Below are 16,596 nucleotides of genomic sequence, written 5' to 3' on the forward strand. Positions count from 1 at the left end.
TGCTGCCCACTCAAACCTGATGAACTGTGAAAGCATGAATTTTGATTATGAAAGCCTAATAGAACACGTTTTGATAGGAAATGGGCCTGTGGCTTAATGGAGTTAATAAGAATTTGAAGAAATGGCTATTATGTACTTGCTTTCTAATTTTCAGCCATCTCAGGAGGGCTGCTCCAAGTGAAAAAAAATGTGCAATTTCTAATTATGTTACATGTAAATTAGGTAACTTTGCATTTAAATTAGTCCAGCCTGTAACTCAGTGTATGGAATTGGTCTTGCAAACACAGTCTGCTCTGTACACACGTCAGGCAAGAGGAGGGCACACGGATGTGACTGAAATCAGGCCAAGCGAGAAACAAACCCAAAATCTACCACAGGAACAATTCCACAGCATAAGAAACAAATGACAAGGAGAGAGGCAGTGCAGGATCAGCAGCTGCAATTGCAGGGTCCCCGTTGTGGGTCTGTGTTCTCCTGGATCAGGGAGCAGCAGCTCAGAGCAGATGAGGATGGACACAAGATCATGTCATGGCTGTACAGCAGAACAAGAACCAGCTGTCAGGCACAAAGCCAGAGGATACCAAAGTAACTCACCAAAATGTCCTAAATTACCTGGCAGAGTGAATTTGTGTCTTAGAAATGCTTCCCCTTCTGTGTCTGGCATCCTGAGCCTGCAGTAGGAGTTCAAAAGCCACACTGGATCTACTTTGGAGCTACAGAGTGCAGGTACTCATTTGTTCCATGCTCAAAGGCTGGGTGTTGTAACTTGTGCTTCATTTCAGCAAGATAAACCCTCTCGCACTGCCTTTCATTTACAAACAAACATATGCACAGACACCAACTACTGTAAATTATGTACTGTCCTCTGGGTTTAATTTTTACCTTTATGGGTTTCAATTTTTTAAAATTTTACAATACACACAATAATTCTTCATTTACTTGAAATTAAGCTGTTTTTTTGAAACATTTGGGACCAAAGCAGACAAATTCTCAGCAATAAAATGTGATCAGCTGGGTGAGAAAAAAAGGAAAAAAATTCAATGGGAAAAGGAAGAGTTTCTAAAAATACATCGTTGTTTAGCTGAGTTTGATGTGGTGTCCATTGTTCTAATTCACAAGTTCTCATTCACAAATTTTTTCCCACCCTACCTACAACCTTCATACAACACACATTGTCACAGTATTGCTACAAGCCTTAGAGATTAGGATTTACTGAGGGGCAAGAGACCTCATGACAGGAAACTGCATTTGCAGATAGCATTAAGTCATTGTACTTACAAATTTTAAGAAAACATTTCCCAGTTCATGCTGAGACTGAGGTTCTGGTTGTAAACAAAATTCCAGGGCAGCCAGGAACTCCTTGTGAACACCAAGAATGTCTTCAATGTTAGAAAATAAGATCTGAAATATAACAAGAAAAACATTGCTAGCTTTTAATACATCTCAGAGTGCTTGGTTGAGTAGTAGCACCAAAATATTGTGGCTCTAGACTTGCCATGATAAGATGCAAAGCACAGACAGGGACTTGTGCAGAGTGAAATACACCATATTTGCCTCTTTCCTGGCCCTCAATGGAAATCTTTATTGCTCCTGAAGCACCTGCTGTAAATGAAGGTTATCTTTTCAGACCCCTCAGCATGATGAATGCGAGCAACCTCCTTCAAGTCTAGAGAAAATTTCCTATGAGAAATTTAGATGGAGCCACAAGGACCAAACTCACTTTGCAGGACACAGAAGCAGGGAGTCGTTTGCCTTTCCTTCCCATGCATCAGAAATCCCTTCCTGGAAGGAAGGGACTCAAAGCTCTTACACACAAAGGTGTACCCATAAATAGGGGATGAAATCTCTGCCACATGGGAAGCAGCATTTCACTGACCCAAGAAAAGAACAGTGTACAATCCTCCCAAACCTCAAGAGCAGCATCTTAGAGCTCCCTTTCACTGACCTCGGTGATTCCAAAGGTACATGTACAGGGAGAGAGGTCCCTGGTTCAGCCCTGTACTGAAAGGTAATTGTGACAGTTATGTGATCCCTGGGACTGGAATATACGTGTGCTAAGGAGAATAAACTGCCAGGGTGAAAGCTGCTACAAACACAATAAATTTATAGGTCTTAATCGTTTTCATACAAAATAGAAGGAAGTGTGAATCCACATGTAGGAGATGGAATGGTACCTACAGAGGGGGAGAAGTCCTGATGTACAGTGACAGCCACCAGTACTGGTAGCCACTGCAGGGAAGCCTGAAAGGGCAGAGGAAATCCTGGAGTCTGCAGTGACACACACATTGCAGACGATGTTTCTCCCACTTCGCTTTAATTACAACACTTGCAAAGAGAAGATCTGCAGTGCAGTCAAACCAGCTTTTACTTTGGAAGAAAACTCGCCAGTCTGGCTCAGAGAGTGGGAGACAATTCTCTGAACCCCAAAGCCTGCAGCCTGGCAGAGCCAGCCTTCATCTTCCTGGCATTTGGTGTGGGAAGTGATCGAGCCTAACATCCTCCAAATGATTCCCAAAATGCCTCCCCTAACACTAAATGCTTCAGCTTTATGCATTGGAATTTATTCACTGGACGTGACACTGACTCAACCTGGTGGCTGATGATGTGGCAGCAATTCAGAGGAACAATAATCTGCAAATTAAGTCTAGTCATAGGAATGAAACCTCAATTCCTGGTTTATAACCAGTTTCTCTCTGGTTTAGCAGGGGTAGACTAGAGCACGAATTCAAGGAGCAGGTACCCAGGTTCAGCTCTCTACCTCCTGTTATTCAAGGATGGAGAGAATATTTCTCTCAAACTCCTGTAAGCTGGATGTGTGTGCAGAGCAAAGCCTGTTGCATGTCCCTTGTCTTTGCTCCCCTCTCCCTTCAGGAATGCTGAGACATGTAGTATGCACCATCATTAATGCATGCTTGTGCCTCAGAGCTCCTTTCTAGCCCTCAATAAACTAAAATATTCCAATGCACTGAATTTGCACTGATGGGCTCTGAAGCCAAGCAAAGGCCAGGGAGCTACAAACCTGCTCCCAGAAAACTTCCTGCACTAATTCAAGCAGAGCCTACAATGGTTCTGTCACATGGTTGGAAGTGATGTGATGACAGGGCAGCCCCTGCCTGCATGGCTTTGCCAGAAGCTGTGCCAAAAGGGGATTAACAAGCAAGAGGAAAACATCTGTCAGGGATGATTTTATCCTTCAGGAGCAGCCTTCGGGGGGTGTTTTTTTGATCCAAGAAGTATCTGTGCAATCTAATGAGTTCTCTGGTGAACAGCAGAGCTCTGCTTGCAGCAGAATTTGCAGACAAGAGTCACTTGAAAATCAGGGCAGCAGACAGACCTTGACTGCACGTGCTCCTGTGTCTAAGGCAGTTCCCACCCTTGTGCCCACCTTCCCATTGTACTGCCTTCAACCTGCTGTATCAGGGAGGTGACAGCACAGTACCAACAGATCAGGAGAGTTATTCCCACATGAGGCAGCATATAAACTAAAACCAATTTTTCTGGTTTGATGTTGCTGCAGCTGTTAATCACTGGAGAATTTGCAAAATCTGGGCCTGGCACAGGACTCAGTGTAGCCCTTCTGGAAGGGGCTACAGTGGCCAAAGATTACTGAAATCTCCCATGCTTAGCTCCAGCTGTAGGAGAAACCTGCAAAAATAATAGTGGGAACAATAACCCAAATTAGCCTCAAGAGCACTTTCTCCTTTTGCTCAGAGGTGAGTGACTGCCAGAATACCCTGTATTTTCCTCTAGACATTTCTGCTGCATGAAGAAAGGGAGGAAAAGACAGGTTTCTCCTTACATGAGCTGCCAAACCATTTTTACAGTCTCTGCTACCTCACAGCTCTCTGGTGACTTGAGACACATAATATCAGCAGGGAGATTATTAGAAGTCCCAACACCACCTTGCTTTTCCCATGTCTACCAGTAAGAAAGGAGAAAAAAAGGAGGGGAAAAAAAGTACGAATATCTTCCAACTGCAGGAAAAACTATTAAATTATTTGGCATAGTGGGAGATGGAGGGTGGAAAGAGGAGATAATATTGAATATATTCCTCTGATCAGAAAAACTGTGACTTTCTCATTCTATTTCACCAGCAATAGGTATAGGCCCTTTATTACTGAAGAGAAGCTCTGTTACTGAAGGCTGGGCATTGTAATAACAAGAATAAATGAGGTCTCACAGTGGTCTGAAAAAGACCCCCCAAGCACTTCAAGAATGACACAAAAATGAATTGGTACTTCCCCAGAGAAGTGTGAAGAAACTTCAAATACAAATACATTTAAATCAGCAAAGAAAATATGCATTCTTCTGCACAGGCTTTGTGGGCACTGTATCTGATTATATGGCAGTCATAATTAATATTCATTTTGATAATACATGAATAATGATAGGATAATAATTTTCATCATCACCTGCAGCTGCTTGCCAAATTGGCAAATAGTTGTGTAGTTTTATTTGCAAGCAGACTCACTTTTTGCACACAAGATCTATTGTCACTAATCACTTGTCTACTTTTTCTTCAGCCAGCCCCGAATTTACTTCAGACACTGGATGGTGAGTTTTAGAGGACTGGGGATTTCCAATTTTGTAGACAGCAAGAGGCTGAGCTCCACAAAGCTGCCATCAGTCTTGCTCCCAGCCCCTTCTGATGCCAGCCAGCCAACAGCACTCCTTGCTGGCCTCACAGGCAGAGCAGGGCTGGAGCACCTGGGACAGCCAGGGAATACGGGGCCAGGGAACGCAGGAAGCAGCACTGCCTGGTGTAACACCTCCTGCTGCTGCCCTGCTCCCACAGGTGTACAGGGCAAAGCTCCTGCTGCTGGAGGAGCTTCAGGACCAAAGGCAGGCCCAGTAACCAGCCTGCAGTGGCAAATGAACTGCACTGTACCACTCATCAGCAGGGTTCACCTGCATGAGTGTACAAGCAGGGCTTTGCTTTCACACATGTACCAGGTGAGGTTTTAAGCCAAATTACTACAAGGAAGTGTTGCTTATATTTATGAGCATAATGAACAAGGTCCTCTGTGACCATGGGCACTAGAGAGGTCAGTACCTCACAGTTCTGTTTCCATGCCCCTTATCTCTTTCCAGTGCAAATTTCATGCAGGAACCTCCTCACACAAGGGTCTCGCACTACTTACTCCTCCCACAAGAACCCAAATTCCTTTCCACTAGAACACAAAGCATTCCTGCCTCCTTTTCACAAGCCCTATCAATTTTAGAGTAGTAGAAGAGAGCAGATATGAATTGGTTAACTGAACACTGTCAGGCAAAATGGACAAGGACTGTGCATTCCCTGCCTTTCCTCTCAGAGACACTGAAATGGCCTCTCTGTCCTCTACTCACCATTTCACAAATCTTGCCAAAAGTTAGTATCTCTGACAACACTGCACTGTTGTCAAATTTTACTGAAATTAGCTGGTGAGATGAAAAATTGCTGGAAGATGACAGCTATAAGAATGGGAAAACAGATTGACAGATAAACTGTCAACATGAGCTCTTTCCCTTAGGGAACCAGCTTAATAATAAGCATCAATATGACAAGAGGGTATTTGATATTCATATCCCTGAACCTGGCCTTTCATTGCATATTATCTTCCCTACCAAGAAAATGAGGAAGACAGAAGAAATACCTTAACATTCTCCTCTGTTATGTACTTCTCAGCTTTGTCCACAGCATTCTGGCGGATCCGGTGAAGAAATGCCTGCAGAGATAAAAAAAGATTCTGTTTAAATGGCTTGATACAGTTTGATTTCACTAGTTTACATCCTGTAGGTTTCCATCAACACAGTGTGGCTGATTACCTTTAAGACCTAAAGAATGCAAACATTTTACCAGCTCCCCATCACAGATGGGAGGGCTGCAGACAGGCACCACCAAAGACATTTCCTACAACGCTGTTGGGCTTTGCCTGGCAATAAACGTCTTCCCTTTGTTGAAACTTTTAGACTTAATTATCTTTTACTACCAGCAGACTGCAGCAGGGTCCATTTGCTCTTTCTTTGAAGGTTCCCCTGTCTCTGGGATGCAGCTGTGCCCAAGCACAGTGAGACGTGTGTCAGCAAAGGACTGCAAAGAACAACAAAGGGACATTCACACTGCTGGAACTGAGGCACATCAGAGCCTTGAGCTGGGGCTACAGATGATTTCAACAACCTCAGTATGTGGAGCAGGGAAATGGAAATCACCAGACAGTGCCTGGGATACATTATCCTGTTCACTCTATTTCATTTGGTTAAACATAGACAAAACAACACTGGAACTTTTCACTTAGGTCAGGCTTCCCCTTCCCTCAGCTCTGCAGCCAAGTCAATAAAAAGCTCCAGGCCAGATACAAATGGACAGTGATCCGAATATCAGCTTGTAAAGCATAACTCTGGCTATAGGACCTACTTGCATGTGCACTGAACATACCCACAACATATTTGAGTCAGTGAGAAGGGTTTAGCAAAGAACACTGCAAGGGATTTCTACCTCAAGGCTCCACTGGTTTAGCAACTGTTGGCTAAAGGGCACTTCTGAACTGAGAGCAAAGAATTTTGTTTTCCACAGGCATCAGCAGAGATGCAAATACCTGCAGGTGAGACTGAAGGGAAGCTGGAGAGGACAGAATCTGCTGCAATAAACTACATGACCTGTGCACAGAAAGGCAGAGGGTTTTCCTCTCTGTTCTTCTCAGTGGTTTCTAACTTGCCTCCCACACAAAGCAGTGAGCCCTGGGGAGTGCTGTGAACAAGGATGAAAGGAACTTTTCTTACCCACCTGACACAGCAAGGGGAAGCGGGTCATGTCTCTGTATTTATGGCACAAAGCAGCTTTGTTACAGCTTGATAATAAAAGGCTTTTAAAAGTTGAACTATTCCTGAGCAATGTCCATGTCAGCTGGTGCATACTCAGCTTTTGCTTTTTGCCTTTGGCTTGTTGGGATTGGCAGCAGCCTACAACCTGATAAGAAGTGATGTCACTGGACCAAACCTGGAGCTTGTGGAATGCTTCTGCCTCTGGTGTTTTGTTTGGAAGACACTGAACATGTCCTTCTGCCTGACTTCCAGCATTAACAGGGGCACATCTCTGTTCCTGCTTAGCCATGGCTCTCTGTCACTTATAAGCCATTTACACTTTATAGGACAGGCACCAATAAAAGTAAGATTAATTAATGAGGCACAGAGACCCTACATTTGAGTTTGGCTCTGGATTTTCAACATGCTTTTGAATAAATTTCAAGGACTATAACCATGTTGCTCTTCTTGTATTGCTAAACAGGAAGGAGATCTTGTCTAGATTCCAGCTAGATATGGAGAGCTTGGAGGAGACTGTGTGGACTAAGGAGTCTGAAGAACAGATTCCTGCATTAAAGGGACAGGACACAGGTGCCAGCAGCAGAAGAGGCTTTTTACAAGAAGCAGCCAGTCCACCTTGCCAACAATGGGGCCAGGAACCCAGGCAGGGAACTGGCTGAGGTGAAGTGTTTGGTGGTGACTGATGACAGGAGGGTTGGCAGGAATAGCTGCTGCCCTCCCACTTCAGTGTGGGGGGAAACAGTAGAGCATTAATAATCAGGCATCTGAGTTATTCAAGGTAGCACATCACACTAAAGTCACTCATTGTCAAAACATAAGCCAGGTAGAGGTTTTTCCTTGCTTTAATCACGTCTCTGTTTGGACACAAAAAATCCAATTGGAATGATCAATTAATCTACACAATTAGCAGCTCCACTGGTGACTAATAGTTACCTGTACATCAGTCCCAGTATGATGGGTCTAATAATAGACAGCTGTATACAGAAGTGCAGATCACATTAGCTGTTACAGGCTAGTCAATAAAAAAGTGGAGACTGTGTTAATCTAAAAAACAGCTTTCCTGTGATGCTTGTCTGAAAAGATCACTCAATGTCAGCAGGAGAAAGAGAGAAAAGGGGAGAGAAAAATTAAAAAAAAAAAAAAAAGAAGAGAGAACGGCATAGAAAAGCAGAGACAGAGGAGAAAGGATGAAAGACATAAGAGGGAAACAGGCAGTGAACTTTGTAGATAGTCCATCAAATCTCCTACAGCCTCTGATTTGCCTTCATGTACACGAACAGCAGTCTCTGCAGTAATAACAAAACGTGACAGCTACAAGAGGTTTTGGTCTTAGAAATTTAGTAATCTACTTTCCAAAGTGCAATTTCCCCCAAATTATAAAAACTCAGCAGATGCAGAACTATTTGTTTCCCAATTTTCAATACCTTCTCAGGTGCAAGAAGAATCTTTTGCAACACAGTCATTCAAATAAAAAGTATGATAAACACAAGCTATTAAAGAGCAGGCTCATGGAGCTAATGCTGCATGCCCTGTTCACATGGCAACACCACTTTCTTTCCAAACAATTTCCTGCTTGGAAAAAGCAGCCCCTTTCCCAGAGATGGTATTCTGACATTCAGGTCAGTGTTTCCCAAACTTCTCAAAAGATTTTTTTATGCTACTTGTTTTATTAGGGTCTAAGCTCATCTGTATCAGCACCATCTCTCTAATCACCTGGTGACACAGACTCCAAGACCCATTACACAAGTAGCATGCAACTCCTTTTGGGGAGGGAGTGCTATGATCTTTTATTAGACCCATTGATTTAGCTGGAAAATCAGAGAGTTACTTGGACCAGGACATGACAAAAGTGATGCCAAAAGAGAGAAGGTGGTCATGGTGAATATTAGAAAATCTGCTGTGTCTGTATCTTATTTATATTCCAAAACGTTGTTATTAAAGAGGACATACTGTTATTAAAGAGGAATCAGTTGAAGGGGTAAAGGCTCTTCTGGCCATCTAAACAGTTACTGAGGCAAATGCTCCTTCTGGCTGCTCCAACCTACATTTATGATTTCAAGGGATCTAGTCCTTGACATTTTCATGAGGAACTTTCAGTTCATCAGTACAACCCTTTTCAACTGCAACACTTCATATCTCCATAAAAACAAACTCCTGAGCCTCCAGGGATATGTGGAAGCACAGGGGTCAGCTTTCTTGGGGGATCTTGAAAAACATCCCTGGGACCTGGGGACTCTGCAAGTCATTTCTAGGACACAATTACCTCTGCACCACAATCAAGAGCAGAGCTCTCTACTGGGGCGTGCTGGTGGCTTCCTCCCCTTCCAAACTAGTGGGGTTACTGAAACAACCACCAACTGCAGGTCACCAAGACACTGCTGGAGTGCTGAAACAGGCAACAAAAGTAGACTCTGCTTCCTTCTGTCTGCCTTCTGGACGCTGCTCAGGACTATAAGGCTAAAGATCTCACAAAAATCAGGGCTAGGAAGCTGGTAGAAAACTCCTTGTCCCCCCTGCCATTCCCAGTGCTCTGCTGTGCTCACACTGGGCCAGGTCCCTGAGCAGCCCAAGCTGTTTGCTTGCACAGCACAGGAGGAGAGAAGGACTGGCAGAGCCCATGAGCCCATAACAAAACCAGGTCATGGCACAGTGTGGGGAAAAACCAGGAAACCAGGCTGAGAAATTTTCATTCTCCTGGTAAAGGTTGTAAAGGTCCCATCTTCCATGTTAACATGCTCAGCGTTAGGAAAACAGTCCACTGAGGATTTGTTTTTGCTTAAAATTCTGCTGCTGCATCAACATAACATTTATTTGTGCGCTGTGACTTGCTGCCCTAAAGGTCTGTTCCTTCCAAACTCAGCAGGTCACAGCTGATGCTCCTCACGACATGCATAAACACAGTTTATAGTTTGTCTTACAGTACAAATGCCTTGCAGGATTCAAGCAAATCTATGACAAATCAGAATGAGCAGAGTGAAATGCTTCCTTTCAGCACCACATCATGTTGACTAAGTTTCTTCCAATAAATACTAACAGAAATTACAAATCTAGAAAGAAGTTTAGGTATAAAAGTTCGTTTCAGTAAATAAGTACTTTTTAATGGCCCTTTTTGCATGAAAGTGTTTTGTTCTTCCATTCACGATCCTCACAGTCCACTGTTGCAATGAAACCTCATTGATCTGAGAGTCTTTGCAGCACCTCTGAACCAGGAAAGCACAGAGCACAATTTAAGGAAAGAATCTGCTAATTGTGAGTTTGTTCTCACACAAAACAGACTGAAGATGCTGGGTTCTCTCTCAAGTGCTTTTCAAATGGGCCTTGTTGAACTCAACTTGGAGCCCTGACTTCATTAGGGAAAATTAGTTGTTTCCCACCTTCTATTTAGCATAAGTAACACAAAGCCAGGCAGTGAGTTTGCTCATGACCCTTCTCAAAATTCATGTCTACGGCAGATACTTCCTCAAACGTTCAGAAATAGCAGGAGATTTCTTACTAAACAGCAAGGCAGGCAAAGTGTGCCTGCCCCTGAGGGAAACGAAAGGGAGAACAGAAACAGGCAGTGATGAGGCAACCGGTCCCCGTGTCCAGGGGGAGCAATAAGTGACAGCACAATCCTGAAAAACCCATTTTCTGAACAGGTGAGTGGAATGCCACGTTGCTCTTAGGAGACAATGAGGCAATTTTGTTCAGTGGCTGGGGACTGATTTGGAACAAGGATCCAGGGATCTAGATAGTATTTTTAGTGTTAAATAAATAAACTGCTTCACACTCGTGCAATCAATTGTATGAAGCTTCTTGCAAGTTATCTTGCTTCCAAGAAAATGTGCTCACATTGAAAAAAGTAAGAGGTGATGTGGACAATGAATTCCAACACTTGACCATCACGAGCACCTTCATCTTGCAACTACAGCACAGGGGCCATGCATCTGTCCCTGACAAGACAGAGTGAAAATATATGAACAAGAAGTTGCAAATGTAATTTTCTCTTTTTTTTTTTTATCACTTGAATTAGTGTTGCCACTAAATGTGGCTGTTTAAGATAATATCTGCCTCTACACCAAAAAAACCTCCATTGTCTTTAGCAAAGCAGCTTGAAGGTCCTGGGGGAACATGGCTCTACTGAAATATTCTGACCATTTAAAATGAATGTTTGCCAAAGTTCATGTTTTAAGAGCAGGTGTATCCTTGCTCATGTTACTCAATTGTTAGCTTCGAAGCTTGTCATCCTCATACTCTTTTTCTTTCTATCAGATATGTAGTTTATCAGCTAAAGCTCTACAGAAATGACAGGAAGCAAACACCCTGCATCCCATCCCACATGTGAACTGCAGTCCTCAACTGCACTGAAGTCTGAAAGACAATGCAATAAATAATCTCCAGATAGCATAACAATGACTGCACAGGGCTACTTATACAAAATAAATCCCATCACAACCGAGTTTTTTCCCCCCCTTCATAAAAACTAAGTGTGCATTTCTACAGAAAACTAAGTCTTCCAGCATTTCAGCTGTAACTCCCTGACTGCAGGGCCTTCACAGCTCTGGGGATCGAGACACCTCGGCTGGGGGTGAACCTGCTTCAGTTCTGTCACCCCTGGTGTGCTCTGCAGGGCTGGGCACTGATAGCCAAGATCTCCTGGGACAGCTGGACCTTAGAGACACATCAAGAAATTCTTGACTAAATACAGATGCCTGGTTTCCAACACCTCTTACCGTCCTGGGCAAGAGCCAGCATAGAATGTAGAATACTGGGCCAGGTTCAGGTTTTTCTAGTTGTGAAATTTAAGTTAGAATACTGGAAACCAGAAGCAACTCCTTTGACATCACTAGCATTACACATGTCAAATGGAGCAAGACTGAAGCAACTGTACTGCTGTTAAAGAGTGTATTACTGTATCTCCTACTGGCAATCAAGTATTCCCTCGTTGTTCAATTACCAGCTGCTATATTAATATTTCTATAAAAACTCATTTTAAATTACCAGTGTCTGAAGAAGGAAGAACTTAAGCATCAGATGAATGCATTATACTGAAATTTCTGCATAGAGGATTTCACCTATGAAGACTATTTTCTCTAAATTCTCTTAAAACAATAAAGAGCCACAGCTGTGAGAGAGAGCAACTCTGCAAAAAGTAGCTGAGATCTACAGGCAAATTAATTCATCAGCAAACAGCTGAACAGGGACTTGCCTGATAGGCAGAGGTGTTTAGTAAGAGGAAATAGCACCAGAAATATCTTTTATTGCCCTAATTTCAGGCTTCCTGTGTATCAAATTGGCTTTAAAGCCTCAAAGCTTATTGGTACATATTTATTTTTTTGATCTATCCCCTGATGAGGAACTAAACTATTAGCTAACCAAGACGATTAAAAAAAAAAAAAAAAGAAAAAGTCATGCACATCATGGAATATCAAACACATTCAATATCAAACAGCTCAGGCAGTCTGAGTGGTAGAAGCTCTATCACTGCTACTGCCAAGCAGAAGCTCAAATAGACTCTGCTGTACAGTTTTTTACATGACTCTTCTTCTACAGAAGTTACAGACCTTCCATAATCCTGAGCTATAGATATGAAGTGAGGTGAACTACTTACACCAATCATCTGTGCTCCACAATACTCACTGCACTATTTCTGAAAACAACCACGAAGATCTTTCTCTTCAGAACTGCGACTCCCATATCCCTGAGGACAATGTCTTTCTTCCTCATATGTTCCAAGTCCACCCCCATCTCCCCACTTCCTTCTTTTAAAGAGGATTTTTTTTCATTCGAGTGTTGTCATTTAGAATAACAACCATTTCACACACAACAAAAACATGGGTGTTGCAGCAGCACCATCTCTCCCCACAGCAGTCTGCATGACCATTTGCAAAAAAAAAAAGCAGATTTCATCTCAGGTGAAACTGTGAAGACCCTCAGAAAAGAAATGCAGCTTCAGATGTGTCACAGAGGAGAGATCCTTTGACTTGAAGCATACTTTCAATGGTATTTTTTATAATTGTACAGATACATGAGCAATAAATACATATATACATATTACAAAACCTCTACTGATACTGGTGATTTAATAAGCATTAACTAAATATGGATCATGGCAATTTGGAACTGCTTCCCCACTTCTTAATCTGACATATGGTGAATGCTGATGCATACTAAACAAAATATAGGGAAGCATTTAGAAACTCAGCTATTTAAAATTATGTAAGTATATGTATGAATAAAACACTTGAATAAATAAACTGGATTATTTCTTTAAATACTAGATAAGAGAAACAGCCACTGCTAACGTAAGCTTTGTGCCTGAGATAATTCCAAAAACCTAACTGATTTGTCCTTAGCCAATCCTGAATTTTAAGGGTCATGCAGTTACAACCACACTTGGTTGATTTATCTTACATTTATCTTCCCACTGAGTGTTACGCTGTCTGTAACATCAAAGTTAATAAGAAGCAGTCACAAAATACTGCAATACTGGCATTGCACAGCACTGGGATTTTCAGTGGTGCTTGAGGGAGTCAGACATTCCAACAGCTTTTTATTCACTTTGACTCTCTTGGTCCAGCACAAAACGGTTTCTGTCAACAAATCCCTGTGGCTTAGATGAGGATTCACCCATCTACTCACAGCCCTGAAAGCCTTCCCTGGTTATCCACGTTACCACTACAACAGAGCACCAGGCAGGCAACTTCTTTCCATCAAGAGCCAGCCTGGGTGACTGGTTTAGCTCAGACCACCCTCCTTGCCTGCACAACTTCCACAGCATCTGCAAATGCAAATCCCAGGGCAGTAAGTGTTACTGAATGGTGTCTAGAAGTGGCTCAGGACTGTCTCTCAGTCACTCGTGGATGTTTATGGACAGGGGGGCTGCAAGCTGACACAGGCAAAATTCACCTGCACAGATGTTCTCAGCACAGTGGTGGTCTGGGACTATCACAAGTGAACTGATCCAGCAGCACTTTCCAGAAAAAGTCACTTAGGAATAAAGCTCCAGAAAGATCCTGGACCACATCTGTACTTCCAGTGTACTGCTGTTTACACTGGAATTCTGCAAGAACAAAGGTCAAACCAAATTCATTCATGCGTTGACTGATGGAAGAAGGTGTAACCAAAGGGAAGTGAGAGTAAAGTATGTTGCAGTGTTTCTCCCTCCAAAGAGAGATCCCTTTCTTAAGGAGGGGTTGTTCTCATTTGAATTACAAAAAACCTTTTGTGAAGTGAAAGACAGGCTGGTGCTGCAGAGGGGCCATTGTCTCTTCTCTACCACTGCCCTGACCTCTGCCAGCCCCTCCTCCCCTCAGCCACTAATATTTGCATCCTTAGGCAGGTCAGAAGATCCCAATTCATTTCAGGGCCCCAAAAGCTAGATTTTTCACCTTTGCTTTCTTTGAAATCCTTCAGGGCTCACTGCTATTAGTTTCTTCATATGTCCCATACCCTGCCTCTCCTCATCCTCTTCATCCTCTCCCTCCTGTACAACACTATCTCTGCATCACTTTGAACATTCTCATTATTGTAGGCTTAGGAAAAAACCCTCCTCTTCTTTGCTTAGGCAGCCCTTCTGTGAGCATCTACCCCTGTAAGACTCCAGGCCATTCTAATATCAACAGCAAATGTATTTGTTTGGATTTTCAAAGGAGCTTAAGACAGTTATGTGCCTAATTCTCACAAGCCTTTGGAATATTCTCCCTTTTACTGGCCTCTTCATGTCTTTCTCCCTGTACTACAATCATGAGATGATTTTAATCATCTTACTGCACTGTGGCACTCTTCAAAATGCTTTCAGGACACAGTTTGTTTGAATAGTGTAGTTTACTTCATTCCTCTGTTATGTAGCGGAATAAATCCTGACAAGTCTGTGTCTGCTTGGCCTTTACAGTACTTTAACCAAAGTTTGCTTCAGGAGCAAGGGCCCAGTAAAAAACACACAAATACTTCAGGATTTGACCCATATTTCTTATTCCCTGTGTTCATAAGGGAGAGATGCCTGCAGACTGCAACCAGTTCTAGATTAGTGAGGGCTCTAACTCTTAAGATCCTATCAGCACCAGGGAATGTTTAACCCGGTTTTAGGCTCTTCACAGCTACTCCTTTTTCAAGAGGGATGCAGAAACATCAAGTGGTCTCCAAAAAAAGTAAAATCAAGATGATTAATGTAATTGTAGCAAGAATTAGAATTTCTTCAATTAATATGTCAAGATTACAAAGCTAAAGAACTTTGATATAAAAAAGATTCTGTTCCTTTTCTACTCTCTTTCCAGTCATCATGTTTAATACATTAAACACTAAACAGACAAGACAGAGAAAAACTTCAAATTAAAATCCACAGAATATTTTTCATTAGTTGCAACACAGTCTAGGACTTCACCAGTGCTATTCACTCAGCAGGAAGGAATGAGGATCACAGAGAACAGAGAAAAGCTTAAAAGATGTTGAATCTTATCTTGCATACTCAGTTTCTGAATATGTGTAATGAGCTGAACATTTCAGAGCCCCAGAGCTAATAATTTTACTTTATGTGAATAGTCAGGCAAACAGAACTGTCCAAATGTGCAGGGGTGTAAATCCACATAACTTCACTGATGGGAGCAGACCCACCTGACAACATGACTAAGTTGTAAACTGAGTCTACACAATGATATGGAATAATACCAACTTTTAAGCTTAGCCTGAATCTCTGAGCTGGCTGAAGCAGCTCAGTTCAGCTGACTGCCATCAGGTTCACTGACACTTGCCCTAAATTACATGTGAATCTACACTGGGCCCAAGCACCACGATCTCAGGTGACCCATAAACTTGATCTACACTGCAGACACGTAACAAAATCCCAGGATCTTATTTCCCTAGGAACACTTTATCTATGCCCTGCTGATACGTACTTAAGAGTCTCATGAGCCAGTTCAGCATCAGGCTTTGGACCTAAATATTGAAATTTCTTCCCCAGGTATCTTCTCCAGGGGATGTCTGCCTGGCCTCAACTTCCATGGATACAAGTGACTAACAAGCTGAGCCAACAGCATTCCATGTGCCAGCATACACCTGCTGGGTGTCTATCAGGTTACGGACCAAATCAAATGCACATATAAAGTATTACTGTGTTTGATTCTTCAATTTAAAAGGACTCAAGAGTGCAAAATGACTCAACAGAATTGTATCTTCTTAACTGATAAAAATCAGAGCTACAAAAGAACCAATTAAAATGTCAAAACCCGACAATTCACCTTAGAGAGGACCTCAGAACTATTTGCATCATATCTCCTTATGCACTCACAGGATTCCTATTAATTAGTGTTCATAACTGAGGTAATACGGGGAGCACTGAAATCCATAGGTACCTTATCCAGAAAACTAGTCTTGGAATTGGCAAGAACTATTAGAAATGTCAGTGAATCTCTCAATTTTAAGCATGTTGGCCACCAGATTTTAAGCAGCAAGTAGTAATAACTGCACCTGGGAATCTCCATGCAGGTATATGAGATACATGTGCAGGGATGGATCAAGGGACTTGAATTCCCAAGTTATTTCTAGTTTAGAAGACTCTCCTGGAACCTGCTTGTGCAGCAGCCACAGCCAGCTCTCCTCAGGCCCCTCACACACATCAGCATCTGCATGGCTGCATTGCTACACAACCTCCTTCATCCCCAGCAACTGGGGCAACACACAAGCCTCGGCATTCCTGCCCTTTGGAGCCTGAAATTTCCCGCTGGGAGAAATCTGCTTGAGTGCCTGTGGTCTGACAATGGGGAGGGCAGCTCTCCACACAGGCACTGCAAACTCCACACAGGCACTGCAAACTCCACA

The 16,596-nt window shown here is 42.7% G+C and overlaps 1 protein-coding gene across 2 annotated transcripts in view; it reads right to left on the minus strand.

Moving 5' to 3' along the window:
* PREX1 (phosphatidylinositol-3,4,5-trisphosphate dependent Rac exchange factor 1) overlaps positions 1–16,596 on the minus strand; it is a 145,669-nt gene that overhangs the window by 82,485 nt on the left and 46,588 nt on the right. For both annotated transcript variants that reach the window (XM_027645996.1, XM_027645995.1), the window contains exons 2-3: positions 5,634–5,705; positions 1,279–1,401 (exon numbers count right to left, since the gene is read on the minus strand). In XM_027645996.1, the coding sequence (XP_027501797.1) occupies positions 1,279–1,401; positions 5,634–5,705 (195 nt within the window). The remainder of the gene's footprint in view (positions 1–1,278; positions 1,402–5,633; positions 5,706–16,596) is intronic.

This window comes from Corapipo altera, unplaced genomic scaffold (assembly GCF_003945725.1).
Source record: "Corapipo altera isolate COAL_440 unplaced genomic scaffold, ASM394572v1 64, whole genome shotgun sequence".
In the NCBI taxonomy this organism is placed as follows: domain Eukaryota; kingdom Metazoa; phylum Chordata; class Aves; order Passeriformes; family Pipridae; genus Corapipo; species Corapipo altera.